This window comes from Sus scrofa, chromosome X, assembly GCF_000003025.6.
Source record: "Sus scrofa isolate TJ Tabasco breed Duroc chromosome X, Sscrofa11.1, whole genome shotgun sequence".
Taxonomy (NCBI): domain Eukaryota; kingdom Metazoa; phylum Chordata; class Mammalia; order Artiodactyla; family Suidae; genus Sus; species Sus scrofa.
The window spans coordinates 39,512,457-39,532,983 of NC_010461.5; the positions used below are offsets into that span (position 1 = coordinate 39,512,457).

General features: G+C 42.7%; 1 protein-coding gene across 1 annotated transcript in view; it reads right to left on the reverse strand.

The window, feature by feature from the left end:
* EFHC2 (EF-hand domain containing 2) overlaps positions 1-20,527 on the reverse strand; it is a 190,148-nt gene that overhangs the window by 105,067 nt on the left and 64,554 nt on the right. Inside the window, exons 3-7 of the mRNA XM_021080072.1 lie at positions 20,082-20,232; positions 8,644-8,867; positions 5,484-5,735; positions 1,987-2,100; positions 1,382-1,520 (exon numbers count right to left, since the gene is read on the reverse strand). Of these exons, the coding sequence (XP_020935731.1) occupies positions 1,382-1,520; positions 1,987-2,100; positions 5,484-5,735; positions 8,644-8,867; positions 20,082-20,232 (880 nt within the window). The remainder of the gene's footprint in view (positions 1-1,381; positions 1,521-1,986; positions 2,101-5,483; positions 5,736-8,643; positions 8,868-20,081; positions 20,233-20,527) is intronic.

Genomic DNA, 20,527 nt, shown 5'->3' on the forward strand with positions numbered 1-20,527 from the left:
GAATAGGCATTTATATTTATTAAAGGCCAAATTATCTTTCCCAGCTCTCTAAGGGTCCCTAGCAACTTCTCTACTATAGGCACTACCTGCACATTCCTGACTGCATCTTGTTCCGAGTCCCCAAAACAAGTATGCCCAACTGTGTCCACGAAAGAGAACTAATTATAGAAAATCATATGAGAAGAGGCCACCGATTTGGACCCAGGGGCCCACACATTTTGACAAATCTGGCATGCGGATGCAGTGGAACCAAAGAGCGAAATTGAGAGTCTTTTTTTTTTTTTTTAATTCTAACCCCTTTGTGCGCTGTGTGCCTTCTCCCATAATATAAAGATTCCCAAGAGGCCAGCAATACTATGCAGTGGGGACACCAAGACACACAGGGTGGGCCTTGTCTCATTCTAGAGACACAGCCCCCTTGTCTTTTAGGAAGCAGTATCCATCCTGGCTCCTATCTCATGGCTCAGGGAAGGGTGCTCATATAAATACTCCAAGGTTCAGAGAGGCCTATGGGAACAAGAATCCCCCAGCCGAGTGCCAAGCCCCAATCGGGGAGGCTGGCAACTTTCACCACCTCCACTTAGCCAAGCACCTGCAGGTACCTGGAGCCTGAGGTAGAGGGCCCAGGAAGAGGGCAGAGCTGGCTGGCAGGATTAACAAATGGAAGGTTTCACCTCAGATCTTCCACCAGCTTCTATGACTCTTATAACATCGTACAACATGCAGTAGGTCCTAGCTCCCCTTTCCAGTCTAGAAACTCCTTATGCAACTCTGTAGCTCCTACGTCTACTGCATCCAGCAGGTGCTTAATAAACTGCCGGTTTTCCTTCTGAATTGAACGAACCTGATCTGAATGGAATGGACATCTACAAAGAGAGAAGCTGGAAAACTGGCTGCGCCTCACCAGGAAAGGCGGACAAAACTGGCACAAGAGAATTCCCCAGAGAACTCAAATAAGTACATGCACTGTGGTAAGCCAACATTCAGTGAAAAGAAAAGCATTTAGATTTCCATTTCAATTGCTTGACCAAAGCATTTACCCATACTCTGGCGAGGCAGAGGGCTGGATGGGAATATGGAAGCCCTTGGAATGGAAGTTCAAGTCTTGGCGCACTCTTCACTTGCTACATGACCTTTGACAAGTAAGCCCCTTGTAAGCCACAGTTTTCTCACCTCTAAAATGGAGGTATTGAGCCTACCCTTCTAGAATTGCTGTTAGCAATAAATAAGACAACAAACACCCGGTAGTTAGCAAATGTTCAATCAACAGTAGCTATTATGACTTTAGCATTTGAAACTCAAGAGTAAGATCAATCTTAACTAAGGAACAAAGATTCTAAGTTTTAAATATAATTTTCTAATTGATAGAGGTATCACTTACCAATTCCATATTTAGTCTTATAATAAGTCTTCGTGAATTCATCACAGTCACAAAGGAGCACTTTTCTTCCCCACACATTGATGGTGGTTCCTATGGACAGGTCACTATCTTTGTAAAACTCTTGGTCTAAATTTCCTAGCTAATAAAAACAAAGGGACATGACATTGGCACCACAGACCCACCAAAGACCTTGGCACCCCTTCCCAAAAGAAAAAAGAAAACAAATGATATCATTTATAACCAAATGTTTTGGCCCCATCTATGGCATGAGGAAGTTCCCAAGCCAGGGATCGAACCTGTGCCACAGCAATGACGCCAGATCCTTAACTACTAGGCTACCAGGGAACTCCATATAACCATTTAAAATCAAATCAATATTAACATATCAGAACATTCTTTTAGCAATGCAGTGCTACGAAATGGCAATGCATATGTTTATATATGCACTTAAGCATGTTTACCATTGGTAACAGCAGGGCAACACATACATTTATACATTCATTGACTTCAATCCATCTCCCAGAAGAATACATAAGTCACCCCACATGCCAGGTTCTAGGTAAGTCACACTGGAAATAGTGATGATAAAGTGTGAAGTTCCTTACCTTGTATTTATCCAACAGGTAGCTATACACTCGTCTCCGTGACAAGCCACCATACACGTTGAGAACTGTTCTGTCTGCTATCTGGCCTGGTTGATAAACTCCAGGCGGGCCATACTAGAAGATAAAAATCAAATCAAGATTGGGTGGATGGATGGAGTTCCCACTGTGGCTCAGCAGGATGTGGGTTTGATCCCTGGCCTCTCTCAGTGGGTCAAGGATCCAGCATTGCCATGAGCTGTGGTGTAGATCACAGACATGGCTTGGATCCCACACTGCTATGGCTGTGGCATAAGCCGGCAGCTGTAGCTCTGATTAGACCTCTAGCCTGGGAACTTCCAGATGCCACGGGTGTGGCCCTAAAAAACAAAAAAGAAAAAAAAAAGATTGGGTGGACGGCCTCTAAACACACAAACCCTGGTCCTGCTGAGGGACTCAAGCAGGAATGGGCATCTTCTCTGCCATCCCCAGGAAGAGAGGACACACACTCCAGCCACCGTTTCCGATCCCATGCTTCCCAATTCCGTGGGCTGCTCTATACTCCATGCATCCTTCGAGGCCCTGATGAAGCCCCACCCTTCCCTGTGCCCTCTCCTATCCTCCTGACCTGTCCCCCGTCCAAACTCCCATATCGCCTACCATGGGGTTAAACCACTTTTTGCAGTTCTTTAACTGCTTCATTGGCAGTCATCTTTTCATGAAACGCCTGACGGAGGAACCCTGCCTTGTCTTCCTTTTTTTTACTTGCCTAGCACCCTGCCCGATGCTGAGCAAGGACGCGCTTGCTGGCTGAGAGAGGCACAGTGGTGGGGTAGCAAGAACAACGGAGTGCAGTCGGCCTCTGACAGAAACTGCGGCCGGGAGCAAGACAGGGCACTCCCTGGTTCCACATGTACTGGAGGTGGTCCAGGCAGGAACTATCTTAACCAACTCAGAGAAACGGAGCGTGATCAGTCTATCCCATACAAATGAAAAACCTGAATCGTCCCTGATACCTGCCACATAAAATGGAAGTTGATTTCTCTGTGCTACCCAGCAGGTCCCCACTGGCCAGTCATTCCACATACTACAGTGCGCATATGCCAATCCCAAACCCCCAGTCCACCCCGCCCCCAGAAGCCCGTGAGAAGCTATATGGGAAAAGAATCTGAAAAACAATGGATGTGTGAACACGTATAACTGAATCACTTTGGTGTCCAGCAGAAATGATCTCAACCTTAAAAATCAACTCTACTTCAGTAAAACTTTAAAAAATGCAAAGAAATGTAAATTGAAACGAGAACTTATGGCGTGTGGGGTGTAAGTAAGCCACGTGACATGGAAAAACAATACATTGGCATGTGAACCCTCTCTTTGCCACTTCCTAGCTACAGGACGTGGGGCCAGGAATAGATCTTCTCAGAACTTCAGTGCTGTCATCTATTTGCAACAGTACACACTCCTTTCCTGATTTCTCAAAGGACGTGGTACCTATTAGGGGAACACCCAGCACTACTGTATCTCTTCCCCCATGAGAATGGAAGCTCCGTGCAGCAGGACTTAATCCATTTTCTTTCTCAGTATAACCCAGAGCTGGCACAGAGCTGACACTCAATAAGTATTTGTTGAATGAATGAATAAATGAAGCCACTGCTGTCGAGGAACACTGAAAATGTCAGGTGTGTCATTATTATTTTATATTTAGCCTATTTTTCTTTTTTTTTTTTTTTTTTTTTTGGTCTTTTTGCTATTTCTTTGGGCCGCTCTCGCAGCATATGGAGGTTCCCAGGCTAGGGGTCAAATCGGAGCTGTAGTCACTGGCCTACGCCAGAGCCACAGCAACGCGGGATCCGAGCCACGTCTGCAACCTACACCACAGCTCACGGCAAGGCCGGATTGTTAACCCACTGAGCAAGGGCAGGGACCGAACCCGCAACCTCATGGTTCCTAGTCGGATTCGTTAACCACTGCACCACGGCGGGAACTCCAGCCTATTTTTCAAAGCCATCCTAAAAACAGGCTTCCCTGCCACCTCCTAGCCACCCACTTTGCATACCCCAGAGTTCCCTCCAGGACAAATCCTGCTCCCAGTCCAACAAACAACACAGCAGGGCTTCGGCAGTGACTCAAAGAAACTCCTGTGATAACCAAATAACCAATGGTTGTTTGCATCAGAAATTAGTGTTACAGTACTCTTTCCGTAGTACTAAGAATTAAGTTTAAAAATACTTTACCCAAATAAGAAATAAAATAGAACACAGAGCTGTGAATAAGCCTTAATGTTTTCATGTGTCCTTAGAAGTGTTTATACGTCCTTAGTCAGTGCTTTTTACTATATGATCTCATCCAATCTTTACAGTTATCTCAGGAGGGAAGCCTAGTTACCTGCATTTTAGAGACTGGCAAATAGCTCAGAGAGGTTAATGACTTGCCCAAGGTCACAGGGCTATTAAGTGGCAGACCCACAGGTCTCTCTCTCTTTTTTTAAACAGCTGCACCTGTGGCATATGAAGGTCCCAGGCCAGGAGTTGAATCAAAGTTGCAGCTGGGGCCTATGCCACAGCAACACTGGATCCATGCCACATCTGCAATATACACTGCAGCTTATGGCAACACCAGATCCTTAATCTGCTGAGCAAGGCCAGGGATTGAACCTGCATCCTCACAGAGACAACATCGGGTCCTTAACCTGCTAAGCCATAATCGGAACTCCAGAGCCGCAATTCTAACCCAAGTCTTCTGTCTCTGTGCCATTCCTGCTATACCCAAGTTACATTAGCTCTCAAATGGCCATAAATATGTGTAAAATCAGTCTGAGAATTCTTTTTGAACAGTAAATAAAATGTAAAAGCTATCATTGTTGCTAGCCAGAGGCTAGTTGGGGACTGGTGACTATCTTCAGAAGCATCACTCTTGTGTGTATGCTTGTGTGTGTGTGTGTGTGTGTGTGTGTGTGTGTGTGTGTGTGTGTGTGTGCGCGCGCGTTCACAACCCAGACCAATACAATGGGATCTCTTCGGTAGGCTATAAAGACCAGAGGCCAGTGGCCTGCCCAAGGCCATGAGCAATTCTTTTTTTCTTTTTTTCTTTTGACTGTGCCCATGGCATGCGGAAGTTCCCGTGCCAGGGATCAAACCAGCGTCACAGCAGCAACCCAAGCCACGGCAGTGACAACACCCGATCCTTAACCCACTGCGTCACAAAGGAACTTCATGAGCAATCCTTTTACTAGACAGTCATTTGCCTTCAAAAGACTCGTTGTGAACTCCATGATGAATAGGCAGTTCTCTTGCATCTGACTTTTTTCCTTCACTTGCCTTATGTCCTGAATATCCCCCCGTTTGTCATATCCCCTGTATTACTTTCATAGATGTATATTAATAGAGGGCACAGAATGAAAAGTCTTCCAAACACCTGCACTAATACATGGTAACTTGTCATCACACATGACATTCCAGACAGTGAGTGACTAGAATCTTCACAGGCAAACTCAGAAAAGTGGTCGCGTGTGGCCTGCTCACCTTTGGTAGCTTTCTCCTCTGGAGGAACAATGACATAGCATCTCTTCCCGAGTTATGCGGCATCACTTCTTTGATTTCGATGGTATCATCAGACAGAAAATAATGCAGGATGAGTTCTCTGCGGTCCCCAAACAACGAGCCCGAGTCATCCCACAGGCAGAAGAAGCGCAAAACCTTCCTGTCATACTCAAGGAACTGTTTGAGGGTGTCAAAGGACTCATAGGGGCGTAAGGGCTCCACGCAGTCTAGCTTCTGCAAATGGGGAAAGGGTTAATGATAGCTGCAGCCTTTCCACAGTTGTTTCCGGGATGCAAGCCATCAGAGAACATAAAGATATTTTGTCCATAGACCATTCTGTGATTTTTTAAAAATTCCCACTAACAACATACATGATAGGCGTATATAACCAGCCTTGACCTTAGAAATACAGACAATCAAGTGTTAGGAAGCTTTTCATTACACAGTGGTTTTTTAATACACTCAAATATATTTCTACAATGTTTTTGAAAATGGCCTTTTCTCAGACTTAAAATTCTTATTTAAGAACAGACAAAGCTAATACACGGTGACAGCAATTAGAAGAGTTACTGCCTCTGGGTAGGGCATTGGTCGGAAAGGTGGATGAGCGAACTCTGTGGGGCGATGGAAATATTCTCTCTTGATTTTCGTGTCGGTTACTAAATTGTATACATTTTTCCAAACTTGTCAGTGTGTATGCTTAAGATTTGGACATCTGAGTCTATGTTAATTCTATTTCAACCAAAAGATTTTTCACTGAAAATTCATATATATCCTTCTTACTCATCCAAAGATTTTTGTGAAGGTAAAAAGGGAAGAAAATACATTCATGGTTTTATTTTGCTCAAAAGCTTTAGATAGCGAGGATCTGAAAGCCATGGAAACGGGAGCAGAGCAAATGGAGAATGTTCCAATCAGCAGGGAGCCACTGGGCACGGGCTCCAACCCCCAAGCCAGGACCCACTAGCCTGGGGTCTTCTTGGTGCAATTCTTCTCTAGCTGCACACTCTCAGCTCCATCTTGGAGCAAAACTGCCCCCATTCTATCTAATGTGGCATAACAGGATCACTACATAAAGAAGGGCTGACTAGCAAGAGAGATGTGGTCCCACATTGGGTTATGTAACCTTACTTGTAAATTCTCAAAATTTTCTATCTGTCCAGGGCAGTCTAGGTGCAGACTTAATCCCAAGACAGTGGGGGAGACACGATAACCTTCCAGAGGCTCTTCTGTCTTATTCGTCACATTTAAATGAAATCACAAGATCTCTACTTTCATCTATTGAAAAATGTTTCCTTGGCACGATAAGGCCTCTAAGAAATGCATTATTGATTATACACCGTCGAGGCTCTTTTCAGTTCAAGTTAAATTGTTTAATTTTAACTTTACATTTCAAGGCAGCAAACACTGGAGAAGTAAATGCATTAAAGTCAATATGAAAGCCTCTTATTAAGCTCCTAATTTTCCACAGATTTCTGTATTTATTGAAGAGCTTTCTCCCTGAGGGAATAAGCACTAAAATTATTCTCCCAATCTGAAAGGAAATTGTTTAAAACATTTCTTGCCTGCTCTTGGTATTTAGTCTTGATTCCTGGAACAAAAGATTTTTTTTTTCTTTATAAACCTATGAAACCACACAGTGTTTTATGTATTTCATATAATGCATCATCATTCACAATCACTATCGTGTAATACCACTGTTAGGGAATGAGTGTAGCCAGATGCAAAGTGGTAATGGTATAGATCCATTTATTTTAGGTTCTCTCTGCTAGTTCTAAAGACTTCTGTATTTATCTAGAGTCTTTCTTCTAGGGCGTTTGGAAAAAAATGAACATGAATCCCAACCATAAATCTTGCACGCCAACACACACAAGTATAATGCCACAAGGATTTTGCCTTCAATATTCCAGGATCAACAATATATATTTCTCAGGAGGGTTGTACGCCTACAACATTAAAGGATAATTCTGCTGGGGCTAGGAGGCAGGAACAGATGAATGATCCTGCGTGCAGCTTTTAACAAGAGATCAAAGCAGAATCAAAGAAGAATTTTATTCTAAATTTTATCTTTCTGCAAAGAAGTTAATTACAAGTTTTAGAAACAATAAAAATGAGACTAAGCTAACCTATAGGGATAGAAATGGGAACAGTGCTTATCCCTGGGTAAGGAGAAGGAGAGATTGGAAAAAGGCACGCAGGAACTTTCTAGGGGAATGGAAATGTTCTATATCATGATTTTGAGTGTGGCTTACATGGGTGTACGCACTGGTTAAGACCTATTAAACTGTATTATTATTTTCCGTGTATTTTATTGTGTATAATCATACTTCAATGAAAAGAGAAAAGAGAAACAAATGCCAATAATGAAAATCCGGATAAGAAGCAAGAGATGGGTGTTCAAGTCTCAGCAAGAAGACTGGTGAGGTATGTGACCTTGCACATGACACCTACCCTTCTGAGTATTCAGATTCTCCTGTTAAACATAAAATTTGGGCCAAGGGATCATTAAAAAAAAAAAAAAAACAACTTTGGAAATACTACAATAATACCACTAACACTGATTCTTCCCTCCCTACACTAACTAGGGTCAGACCTTGAAATCAAGCATCCTGTCATCATGGGGGTACATTGGAATCATGGCCCTCCTCACTCCTGAATATCTCTGTGTCTGATACCACTATAAAGGGGGGGGGGCATCCCGAGGAAGAAGGGAAAAGGTATACCCAAAGCTTGGTTCAGTAAATCAGTAGCACAGAAGCAAACAATCATCCCAGGGTCAGGCAACTGAAATGGGGTAAGAAAAGCCAGGTACGTGTGGGCCCAACTCTTCCACTGTCAGTGACCACAAAACCCCTCGTGGGCTCTTAGAAACACTGTCCCATGCGGGCAGTTCACTGCAGACTCTTACTGCCTGCCAGGGAGGCTGTCCGTGGAGGGAAGGTGGGGGCGGAGGCAGAGAGTGACTCTTTCCTACACTGACGCCAACACCCAGCCTCCCTCCAGCCCAAAGGAAAACAGGACAACTCCAATGACCATGGCCCCCAAAGCTCGTTCACATCTGCCTCACAAGTACCAATACCTTTTACTGGCTCCAAAGGGATTCTCATCCTGAAGACAAAAGGCCATGGACAAATCAACTCACCTCTCTCCGGGTCTTCATGTAAGGATCTTCTGGACACTGTCCTGGGGGGTTTAATTTGACTCCTATTTTCTTCAAAAAGTTTTTTGTGAAAGTATCACAGTCATAAATCTTGAAGGTTCGACCATATAAGACAATGTCTACGTTGATATTGAAATGATACACGGTATAAAACTGATCCTCATCAGGAGGTGGGAGAGAAATCCGATGACGGCGGATAAAAATTCCTATGGTGGGACATGAAATACAGCTGTTTCAGCATGTGGCAAACCAGAAAGAGATCACAGCACATCTTTATAACAACCCTGAATGCACCACAGTAAAGCGGGCAAAGGGCTGGTTCTTGGAGGCAGTAGCATCCGTACGTTCAAACTCCGAGGGTGCCAGAGGAAGCTGAGACTTCTGAAGCCGCTTGCATGTTGTTCGCCTTGCATGTTGTTCGAGCTGCCTCAGTGGTGCTAGGAAAGGACTTGTTTTTATGGCCACACCTGTGGCACATGTGAGTTCCTGGGCCAGAGACTGAATTTGAGCTGCAGCTGCAACCTACGCCACAGCTACAATGCTGGATTCTTAACCCACTGTGCCACAGCAGGAATTCCAGGAAGGACTTGAATAAACCATAAAGACTAGGGCAGGAGGGAAGGAGGAGGGGTAAAACAGAGTGGCCTACTGAGCCAGACACTGTCATCATGTCTTTTCCCAAAATAGGCATGCTCACTTTCACCTACTAGCACTCAATGAGAGCAGACCAAACAAGCAACTAAGACATTTCTAACTTCTACAAGTATGAATGACTTTATGCTTCTTTGAAGCTTCTTAGAATCTTCTTTCCTCTACCAACCTCTTCCTCCTGTAGAGCCAACAATCCCCACAAAGTGAGGGTTATCAGAGGCTTCACAGTTTTAGACGGTGCTCTGAGCTAAAGGTTCTGGATCCTGTCCCATCTTCAACTTCCAACCCTATGATGCCCATTCACTTCTTCTCTTGAGAATATGGACCTCGGGTCCCCAAGTATCCCCAAGTGGTAATTAGCCACTGGAGGTAAAAAGGTTCCCTAACTGGATGAATGTACCAACTACACCATACCATACCCAACTCAGCCAAACACTGCTGAAACCTGTTGTCAAGAATTGTTAAGGGTTTGAGATTTTATTCTACTTGCAATTTATTCTGCCAGTTTGCCCACTATAGTTTCAGGGATGCTGGTAGAAGACATGAGATGCTTTGTTTAGAGACAAGCAACAGTTTATTACTCACAGTAATAACAGCAACCAGAACATCAGCATTTTGTACCAATTCCCACAGGATGACCCAACAAGGGCCAGGTAACTTCTGTACATGGGGTGGGTTACCTTATAAGACAGGAACCCTGGGCTGAGGGAACCCAAATCTTTTAAAATGGGCAACAGCATGCCTGGCTTTTCTGTCAGAGGGAAAGATGATCTTTATAAGACTGGACAGTAAACATATCTGCCCTTTGTTCTGGAGAGAGATACCACCTCTATCTTTCAAGGCTGTGAGCAAACCTGTACGTTGCTCCAGAAAGGAAAAACTCTCTTTTGTCTTCCAAAGCTAGGTGCTATATATAAACATCCTTGAAAAGACAGTCCGGAACAAAGAGCAGTCAGTACCTCTGCTTCCAAGATCCACAGAAATGCAAGATACCCGTAGAGATCTGAACCTCAACATCTGTAGAGTGACTTAAGCCTGAGAATCTACTCCAGGAACAAAGACACAAGGAGAAATGGCAAGCAGAGCAAACTGAGGCTCTAATGGTTCAAGAAAAATTGGCTTGTGTAACCTCTGTATAAAGATGTCAAGCAATCTTCTTCATATTTTATATAGCACTGAGAATGGTGCCTTTTCCCAAAGTCTAGAAATGCTTGGAAATTATTCATTCCTTATTCATTAAGGAACATTTAATGAATATCTTTATGTGCCAGGAAGTGTGCTGAGCTCTGTTCCATTATTCTACTAATCATCTTTTCACTATGTTGAGAGGAAATTAACTAAAATCATTTTCATCTTCTTTTCTTTGCAGCAATTTTTAATTACTTGGTACATTAAATTAAAATAATAAAACTATAAAATTAGAACGGGCCTAGAATATTTTTAAATGTACTACATAAAAGATGATACAATTTTACTGCAAAAAATTATACTTCAATTAGCCCTTAATTCATGCCACCGAAAACAGTATGCAAATTATTTAATCATTCAAGATTAGACATTTAGAACAAATTGCATACTTAAACACCCATAAAAGCATGGGCATTTCAGGTATTTTCAGGAACCATTATACAGCTCTTTAAAAATACTTATATTGTGACAGTTTTTAAAATATATAAGATGTATTCACCAGCCAGAGCTTCTTTAGGAATTCCATCTATCTCGCATTTGTACTTCATTATAAAAATTCAAATAAGTAAATGAGTGCTGATTTCTGATTTGAAGTCTGTTCTATGACTTCAAATAGGAATCCTATATTTTTCGAAGTGGGAAGAACTGGCCCACCCACTGAGCTTTTAAGTAATAATCATCACAGTCATCATCATAGCCCTGGGATGTGCTTTCATACGTGTTTCTCCTTTAATCTCCAATAATCCCATGAGGCAGATAATGCATGAAATACAAATATTCACTTTACGGATGAGAAAATCAAAGCTCAGAGTAGTTAAGGGACGCGCCCAAGGTCACATCCTCATAAATGACAGAAAGAGGTCTTGAATCTGGGTTTTTAAGCTCTAAGTAAATACCATTGCTTTCCACAGTTTGCACTGGACTGTATGTCACTGTGCTACAGCCACAGATTACTTAAGCGGAGGAGTGGAGGGAGTGTCTCAGGCGAAACAGGACAGAAATGGGGAGAAGAGTTGCCAGCCGCCATGAAAGAGAGATGCTGGAGCTCTTCTTCCAAAAGAAGTGCCTCTCACTTCCCTAAAAGTAAATTTCTGGAGAGGGCCCACTTGCCAGTGGCAGCAATCCCCACCCCAGGGCCAACACCACTGAGTCCCCTGCCCCTCCCTCCGCTTCCCTGAGGCATCCATGTATCTGTGACCTTCGCACTCTTCCTTATCCTTGGCCCCTTCTCTCGCTAGATGGTTCTCAGAAGACGCCAGGGAAGTTCTCTGTGGTAACAAGAGAGAGTCCCGACCATTCATGGGTTGAAAAAAGAAGGCAGGTCTAACACTAAATGAGAAAATTTTAGAAAACAAGAAATCCAAAGTCACAATGCCATGTTAATCAGAAAACTAACGTGGGCTGTTTCAAGTGTACAGTTACACATGAGAGCCTTCAAAGATATATCTGTGGGATCTCTCAACTGTGTCCTTTGGGGATTGAAATTTCTAGTTATTGGCATTTGTATGGTTATAGTCTTCCATGATAAATGGCAGAAACTCCACCAGCAGCAGTTTGTCCCGGAATATCAAAGAAACATGCAGGATGCCATGTCTTTGGCACAGGCTGATGAGCACCTGAGATCAGCAAGGTATATAAATAAAAACATTACAAAATGGAAAGACAACAAACAAAAGCATGATATTTGCCCTTTAAATTTTCAGATGTTTAACGTCTTAATTAGCCCATAAAGACAATTCGGGCCCATGTCCAGGCATCAGGTGTCTGCCTTTAAACTCTTCCTATCTTCATATTTTACATCTCTCTTACTTTTAAAGATCCTGCTATATGACTATACTCTGCAAGTTTTAACTTTCTAACATTTCCCCGTGGTTTAGATCAAAACGATGATATATCCACTTACATTTAATGCGTTTTCATTTCATTCAGTTGGGAATTGCTTTAGATCTTTGTTCATACACTAAATTTAGATTTTAGGAATTCAACCTTCAAGAATTAAGACTCCAACCTCTTACCTCTATCTTAACGTTAACTATGTTTAGTTTTATTTTAGTAACACTGCAGACCTACGGTACATCCAAGTCTAGATGCGGGCATTTCTTAGGTGAATAAATATACAGGTGGAACTGCCACTTGTCGTCAGATCTACTAAAGTCTGTATCCTAAAACTACTAAGAGCATTCACTGTGATCAGACCTGATAGAGTATATTTTCCTCTTGTGTTCACTATAACTTCTTCACTAAAATTACTATTCCATTTTCATTCTTATAGAATGTCATCTCTGTGGAGTTTTGGCTTCATAAGAATAATTTTTTTTGATATAGCTTAGCCTGACACTGGCCTTGCAGCAAAAGCATAGAACTTTTTGAATTCTCTATCTCTGACCATAATAAGAAACAATAATCCTCTGCCCCTCCTCCCAGCCACTGAAGGAGCCCCAAATGATAGCATTTGGGGAGGCCTGTCCTCTCGCATTACCACCTTCTTGCAGTTTTCCTTACATACTCCATGATCCACTCCCAAATACCTCCCGACTCCTCGCCTCACTGCTCTCCTACCTCTTTATCTCATGCTGTTCCTTCCAGCTAATGTGCCTTCCTTTTCCATCTTTAGCTAGAGAAACTTTTGCGGTACCAGTCAAATGCCTTCTTCTCTAATAGACATTGGTGTTTTCTCCTCTGATCCCTCCGAGTACCATTTATGATGCCTATACTGTGTTGTGGACATTGTCTAGCACTTTTCCTTTCCTTTTTTCCTCCCTCCCTCCCTTTCTTCAACAATTTATGGAGCAGCCACCATGCACCAAGCGCTTATCTTCACAGACCAGAGACTCATCTCCACCCCTAAATTCTGCTCTGTTCCATTCAGTGACAATGCCCGCCCCAAGGTCCACCCTCTGGGACTATCAGATTTAGCAAAATGAAGGATGTGATGTCTGGTTAAATTTGAATTCCAGATAAACAATGAACAATTTCTAGTATAAGTATGTCCCATGCAACATTTGGGACATAGTTATAGTAACAACTTCAAATTTAACCAGATGTCCTGTGTGTTTTATCTGGCAACCATACTACCACCACCACCCTACCATTCCAGTTTATGGGCTGCATGCTTATAGGAAATGCCCAATAACAATAAATGACTTCTATTCTGTGATTAATTTGCTTGATTTAGGTACAGTATCTTAAAATATAAATAAAAACATATATAAAATATATAAATATATATACATTAAAATATACCTCTATGCTTATATAAGTATATACAAATATATATATGTATACATGATATGTAAATTATATACATAAATGTGTACATTTTATATATATATAAAATACTACCCCACTGAGGGGCCAAAAGAGGTCACTAGTGGAGATCAGTATGCTCCCTTTCTTTTTTGTTTTGTTTTGTTTTGTTTTTTGGCAATGCCTGATGCATGTGGACGTTCCCAGGCTAGGGATCAAACCCACACCGCAGCAGTGACCACAGCCGCTGCAATGATGACGCCAGATCCTTAACCTGCTGCACCACAAGGGCACTCCAAGATCAGTACTCTCAACCAAGGATGCACTGAGAATCAAGTAGAAGCCACTTTTTGACCCCAAGCCTACAGAATCAGAAATTTGGGGGGTGGACCAGGAGGTTCTGACGATCACTCTCCACTAAAACAACTAGTATAGACCTTATCAGAAAACCATGGCATATTTCTAATGGTTATCCTTTCTTTACCACAGATTAGTTTGGACTTGGCAGTATTTGACAAACAATTGCTCTGTTAGACAGTTGCAGCTAAAACTACTGGGATTAACCTCTGACATTCTTGGCTTGGTATAATGTTGTTTTAACTATATTCCAGAGCAGCAACAAACTCTATAAATATAACACATCAAACCCAAAAGAGAATGATGTCCTGGCAAGAAATGAAAGCAAGCCTTGAAGCGCAACAGTGACTTGACTTTTAACACACATATATCTCTCTGCCAACGGGGATTTGTGAATATGTTGTACTGATTAGAAGCTGCACAAAACCAAATGCCTGTTTTGGCACTATGCTAAGGGATGCCCCTTTTGTTTCTGGCTTATTCCAAACCACCCCCCTCCCTAAAAAAAATCACGTGATAGGCAAAGCAACTAAAAGGAAGGCTATAATTCATCCGGGTGCACTAATTTCTGAATGGTCAGCGAGACAAAAAAACCCAGGTGCACCTGATCTCCCAATTCATTTGGAAAATATAGAAACCTTACGGCAGTAACACGAGCACCATCAGAGCACAGCGCCTAAATGTGACCCCCTAGCCTCTTCCAAGGGCCCACAGGCGTGTGGAAGGCAGTCCTAGGACACAACTGAAAGAAACACTACCTACCCCATCGCACCAAAGTCTGAGCCACTGGCTCAGTACGCTCATTTCCTTTTTCCCAATCATTTAATTTAGGAAAGCTTGAAGGACTCATTTAAATGAATTTCCAATGTATCCTCTGTTCTAACAGACCCTCCTTAACAAGAATAGCCATATTAAATATTTTAAGAGAGACTGGTTTCTCGCTAAACAAAGCTTGATGACAGAGTGGTTATTTGTGTTTGCTCTCCACAAAGCCCACCAGGTATCTCCACTCTGCTAACAAATTCAGTCTCGTTACATTCTGTGATTACTGTGTATTTTGTACATACCCCCTGATTAGAGTGAGCCAATCAGAAATTCTGAAAATTTCAAGAGAGATTTTAAAATGGTCTTTTCCTGGGGTTTTTCTTCCAAGTCTTTCTCAGTAACATTCCCACCTACTTACATAAAAATTATTTTCAAATAAATCATTATAACTATCTTCGATTGGCCTTTGGAATCTGCCCATGTGAGATTTTAAATTAAGAGACAGAAGGAATCAAAAGTCTTAATAAAAGCCTTTCCAAGATCCTCATAGAGGCTGAATTTCATTTTTCTTCTTGGATTTAATAAAACTAAGATTTACTGGACAGGGGCCAGTGAGCTACAGGAATATGAACTTTTGCTTGCAAAGTAGTAACAATAAAAACACAATATAAGTCACTAATGCAGGTTCAGGATGTCCTATGACCTCTAGTCTATCACCTGTGTAAATCTGATGTCATGTGGGAAAGTCAATCAAAAAATAAGCAGGAGTTCCCATCGTGGCTTACCAGAAACGAATCTGACTGGCATCCATGAGGATGTAGGTTCGATCCCTGGCCTCACTCAGTGGGTTAAGGATCCAGCATTGCCATGAGCTGTGGTATAGGTCACAGACGCAGCTCAGATCTGGCATTGCTGTGGCTGTGGTGTAGGCCAGCGGCTACAGCTCCAATTTGCCCCCTAACCTGTGAATCTCCATATGCCGTGGGTACAGTCCTAAAAAAAAAAAAGGCAAAAAATAAGCAAAGCTTGGGAGTTCCCATTGTGGCACAGTGGGTTAAGGATCCAGTGTTGCTGCAGCTGTGGTATAGGTTGCCTCTGTGGCTTGGATTCAATCCCGAGCCAGGAAACTTTCATACGCCATGGATGGGGCGGGGGTGGGGGGGGAGCAAAGTTTTGTTAGGGAACATTGGAGTAAAATATTTAAGTGAAAATTTATAAGAAAAAATTTTTTTGCTAAAGCAATAATGTCACTTACCTAGACAAATGCACTTAAGTGAAACAGATCCTCATAGAAATTAAAAGTTATCAATTTTCTGTTTTGAAAGAATTAAACATTTTCTAATCCATTCCTGTCGATATTTAAAAACTGCATTATATATATTCAAAATGACCCTAAAGAGTAAAATGAAATGTCACACTTCCAACCTTAAAAGTTTGTGAAAACCTTTTCTTAAATATCAAAGCATTTCCATACTTCCTAAAAGATTTATCCTTAAGCCATAAGCTCTCCAAATACAAGCCAGGATGTAGATATTATATCAGAACAAAGAATAATGAGGACAAATCATACTGTCTCCCCATACCAGTCCTCGCCTTCTCCCTCCACTAGTAAAACCAAACACAACCCTAAATCGAATCTTCTTCCTTTCTTTCCACCACCTCAACAGTGACTCTTTCCCAGCATGGTAGAATAGCCTGATGCTGTTCATGATCTGGGCACTCTTGATTCGCAATCCACATCTCTAGTCTCGACTTGTTTCCTGAAAGCACATCCCAAATCTTCACCTGCCTTGGAGGCGTCACCATACAGATGTCCCAACACAACTTCCAAAGCCTCGTGACCCAAACAAACACAGCCCAGCTCCAACCCCAATGCTGCTCCTTACCCCACGCTGGGGCTTGACACATCACTATTCTTTCAACCCCAGCATGAGCTCTGAGGTGATCAGTTAAGATGCAGGGTTGGGGGGGGGAGGAATGTATACATGTAAGGATAACTTGATCCCCTTGCTGTACAGTGGGGAAAAAAAAAAAAAGATGCAGATTGAGCAAGTTACTTCTCTAAGCCTGTTTCTTTTCTGTAAAAGCTGATGGTTACCTATTTCAGAAGGTCAGTGGGGTGATTAAATGAGATAATGATAAAGTAGGTACGTTTTGTTTTCTGGATTTTAGGGCCACACCTGAGGCATACGGAGATTCCCAGGCTAGGGGTCGAATCGCAGCCTTAGCTGCTGGCCTACACCACAGCAACACAGGATCCGAGCCACATCTGCCACAGCTTGTGGCAACACTGCATCCTGAACCCACTGAGCAAGGCCAGGGATGGAACCCACATCCTCATGGATACTAGTCCAGTTCTCAACCTGCTAAGCCACAATAGGAATTCCAAAGTAGACACTTTATTCATTAGATATTCCCCTTCTCACTCTCTCTATTTAATCACTGGGCAAAGCCTAGCAACTACCAAAAAAAAAAAAAAAAGTCTCTAAAATCTTTCCCCTATTTTCCATCCGTACTATCACTGTCCTGGTTTGTGTACTCAGCATTTCTAGCCTGAATAATTGCAAAATTCTTAGACTAGTCACCTTGCTCCCTTTCCTTGCTTGCCTATAAGCCCCATGATATAGGGATATAAAGAGTCTTATTCCTTTTGTCCATTTTCCCAAAACCCAGCACAGTGCCTAGCACAGAGCAGGTATTCAACAAACACTTTATTACAATGCTGACTGGCTCCAAAGTAATCATCCATACAGAGTGAAGCCATGCTCTAAGAAAAATCTCAATCTCATGAGTGTTTAAGGAAGTCCTTTGCATACTGACTGATCACATTATACTCAGAAGCCTATGATCCTAAAATTTCTGTTTCTCCCCTGGGAACCCACTGTGGTATATCAATATGAGGGCATTGGACACAGATTAGCAGTTTGTAAGCAAAAGTTTATTCAACATAGGCAGAAAAATCATGTGTTAAATAACAGTAATTTTGTAATTAAGAAGAGTGCGTGCAAGTTAAACTATAGAAAGAGAGGGCTGGAAGGACCAAGAGACACTCGGGTTCATTATGCATTAAATATACATAAGGTACCTGGGTTCTAAGTATTCATAATACACTTAATATACAAAAGGCAATAAATATTCATGAGCACTCAATATTCATGAGGCCTTAATTCAGCCACTCATTTAATGGTGACACCCTTTCTGGGCCCATGTGTCCTTTGCCCAAGAAACACAAAGAGGAGTTCCCATTGTGGCTCAGCAGTAATGAACCCGACTAGTATCCATGAGGACATGGGTTGGATCTCTGGCCTTGCTCAGTGGGTTAAGGATCTGGCATTGCTGTGAATTAGGGTGTAGGTCACAGGCACAGCTCAGATCCCATGTTGCTGTGGCTCTGGTGTACGCTGGCAGCTACAGCTCCGATTTGACTCCTAGCCTGGGAACTTCCGTATGCTACGGGTGTGGTTCTAAAAAGACAAAAAAAGAAAGACAGACAGACAAATAAAACCCATCATTATTCAGCAGGCCTACTGGCAAGCTATAGCTGTGGCCAGGCCCACCTGTCCCAACATCGTTCCGACAAAGTGTGTGCCATTAGCCTAATGTCCCTTCTGTCTGTTGTCTTCCTTGAACTTCAACTCTGGTCTCTAAACCACACTGTTATCAGCAAAGGCTGATGCAACAGAAAGAGAGAGAGAGAGAGGACCACTGCTTACCCCAGGATTCAGGCAGGGTGGTCCTTCTACCCACTTGTACCTTGCCCAAAGTGTGTGAACCTCTCTGCCAGAAAATTCTTCCTCTTAGTGACCTGAATTCTGACCCCTAGGTCCTATCCTTGAGGATACAGAAAACTAGGTCAGCCCTCCTCCACATGACAACCCTTTAGATTCCTTAAGACATCAGGCACACATAAGTCTTCCCTTTACAGACAATATCCTTTTCACTGTTCTGCCTTAAGCATGATCGATTTGCAGTCCTTTCACCATCATGGTTGCTGTCCTATGAAGGCATCCAGAACTCAGAATCATCCCAAGTAAAGGACTCAGAGCACACGCAGAAGAAACCAGTCACCTCCTTGACCTCTGCCTTGCTTTTACTAATGCAGCCTAGGATCAGCTCTCTGGTGGTCACATCACAGAGCTAACTCTTGTCTGGCCGAAGCAGAGCATGCATAAAGAAGACTGGCATGCGTGGGGCGAGGGAACGATGGTCCTCTCTGGAAGCGCTATGAAAGTCTGTGGTCAACAGCTATGAAGATGAGAAGAGTGCTTGAAGCAAATGATGGGGAATTCAAGAAAGGAGAGAGAACACCAGTCTGGAAGTGGCAGTAGGGACCAGTCTTCTCTCCTCCTCTGAGGGTGTGGTGAAAGAGGTAATGTGGTCATAGCAAAAAGACAAAAGAGTCTGAAGAAAAAAGTCAAAGACACAAGAGTGTTTGCTCATACTAGAGCAACACATGAAAGGATACCAGTGTGCCACAGAAGAGCGAGTGAAACGGCAATGCTGACATGTGGGGACAGAAAGCCGGTAAGTCACCATCAAAAACGACAAGCTAATAGTATGTTTATATTCACCACTGTCATAAAATTAGATACCTATGCAGTAGCATGGGGTCGTTTAAAAAGCGAGAGAGGGAGTTCCCGTTGTGGCGCAGTGGTTAACGAATCTGACCAGGAACCATGAGGTAGCGGGTTCGATCCCTGGCCTTGCTCTGTGGGTTAAGGATCCAGCGTTGCTGTGAGCTGTGGTGTGGGTCGCAGATGCAGCTCGGATCCCGTGCTGCTGTGGCTGTGGTGTAGGCCGGCAGCTACAGCTCCACTTCAACCCCTAGCCTGGGAACCTCCATATGGCGCACGTGCAGCCCTTAAAAATAATAATAATAGAAATTTCCGTCGTGGCTCAGTGGTTAGCGAATCCGACTAGGAACCATGAGGTTTCAGGTTCGATCCCTGCCCTTGCTCAGTGGGTTAAGGATCCGGCGTTGCTGTGAGCTGTGGTGTAGGTCACAGACGTGGCTCAGATCCCTCGTTGCTGTGGCTGTGGTATAGGCTTGTGGCTACAGCTCCGATTCAACCCCTAGCCTGGGAACCTCCATAGGCCACAGGTTCGACCCTAGAAAAGGCAAAAAGACCCCCAAAAAAAAAAGGCGAGAGAAAGTAGTATATAAAGGTAGGAGTTAGAAGTGAAAGACCCATAACTCTGCTTTAAATAGATACCTTTAGGCAGTCCGCTATTTTTCAGCGCTGGCTCATTTACTTGAATTGTGTCATCTTCAAGGTAGAAATAGATTTTATAACATCTTATTCTATAGTTTTCTTGACTTTTATCAGGCACTTCATCTTCTAAATAGGCATCAAAAGATAATACCTGTTGGAATCATAATGAGGCAGTAAAAAATGAAAAAAATTCAGCAAACTTAAAGTCAGTAAAGCTACTACCTGTGTATTTTTTGTTAATGTAAAAAAAAAAGTTGAGGAATTTTTGCAAGAAGACATTCTCCACATCAGCTATAAGACTGAATATACAATCTAGGTTACAGTATGTAAAGATTATTTTGTATTTTCATCACCGTCTGGTTAGAATGAGGAAATGATATTCAAGCAATAAATCCATCAGTCAGCTCTGCCATAAATTGAACTAGCATCTGTCTTTGAAATTTCAC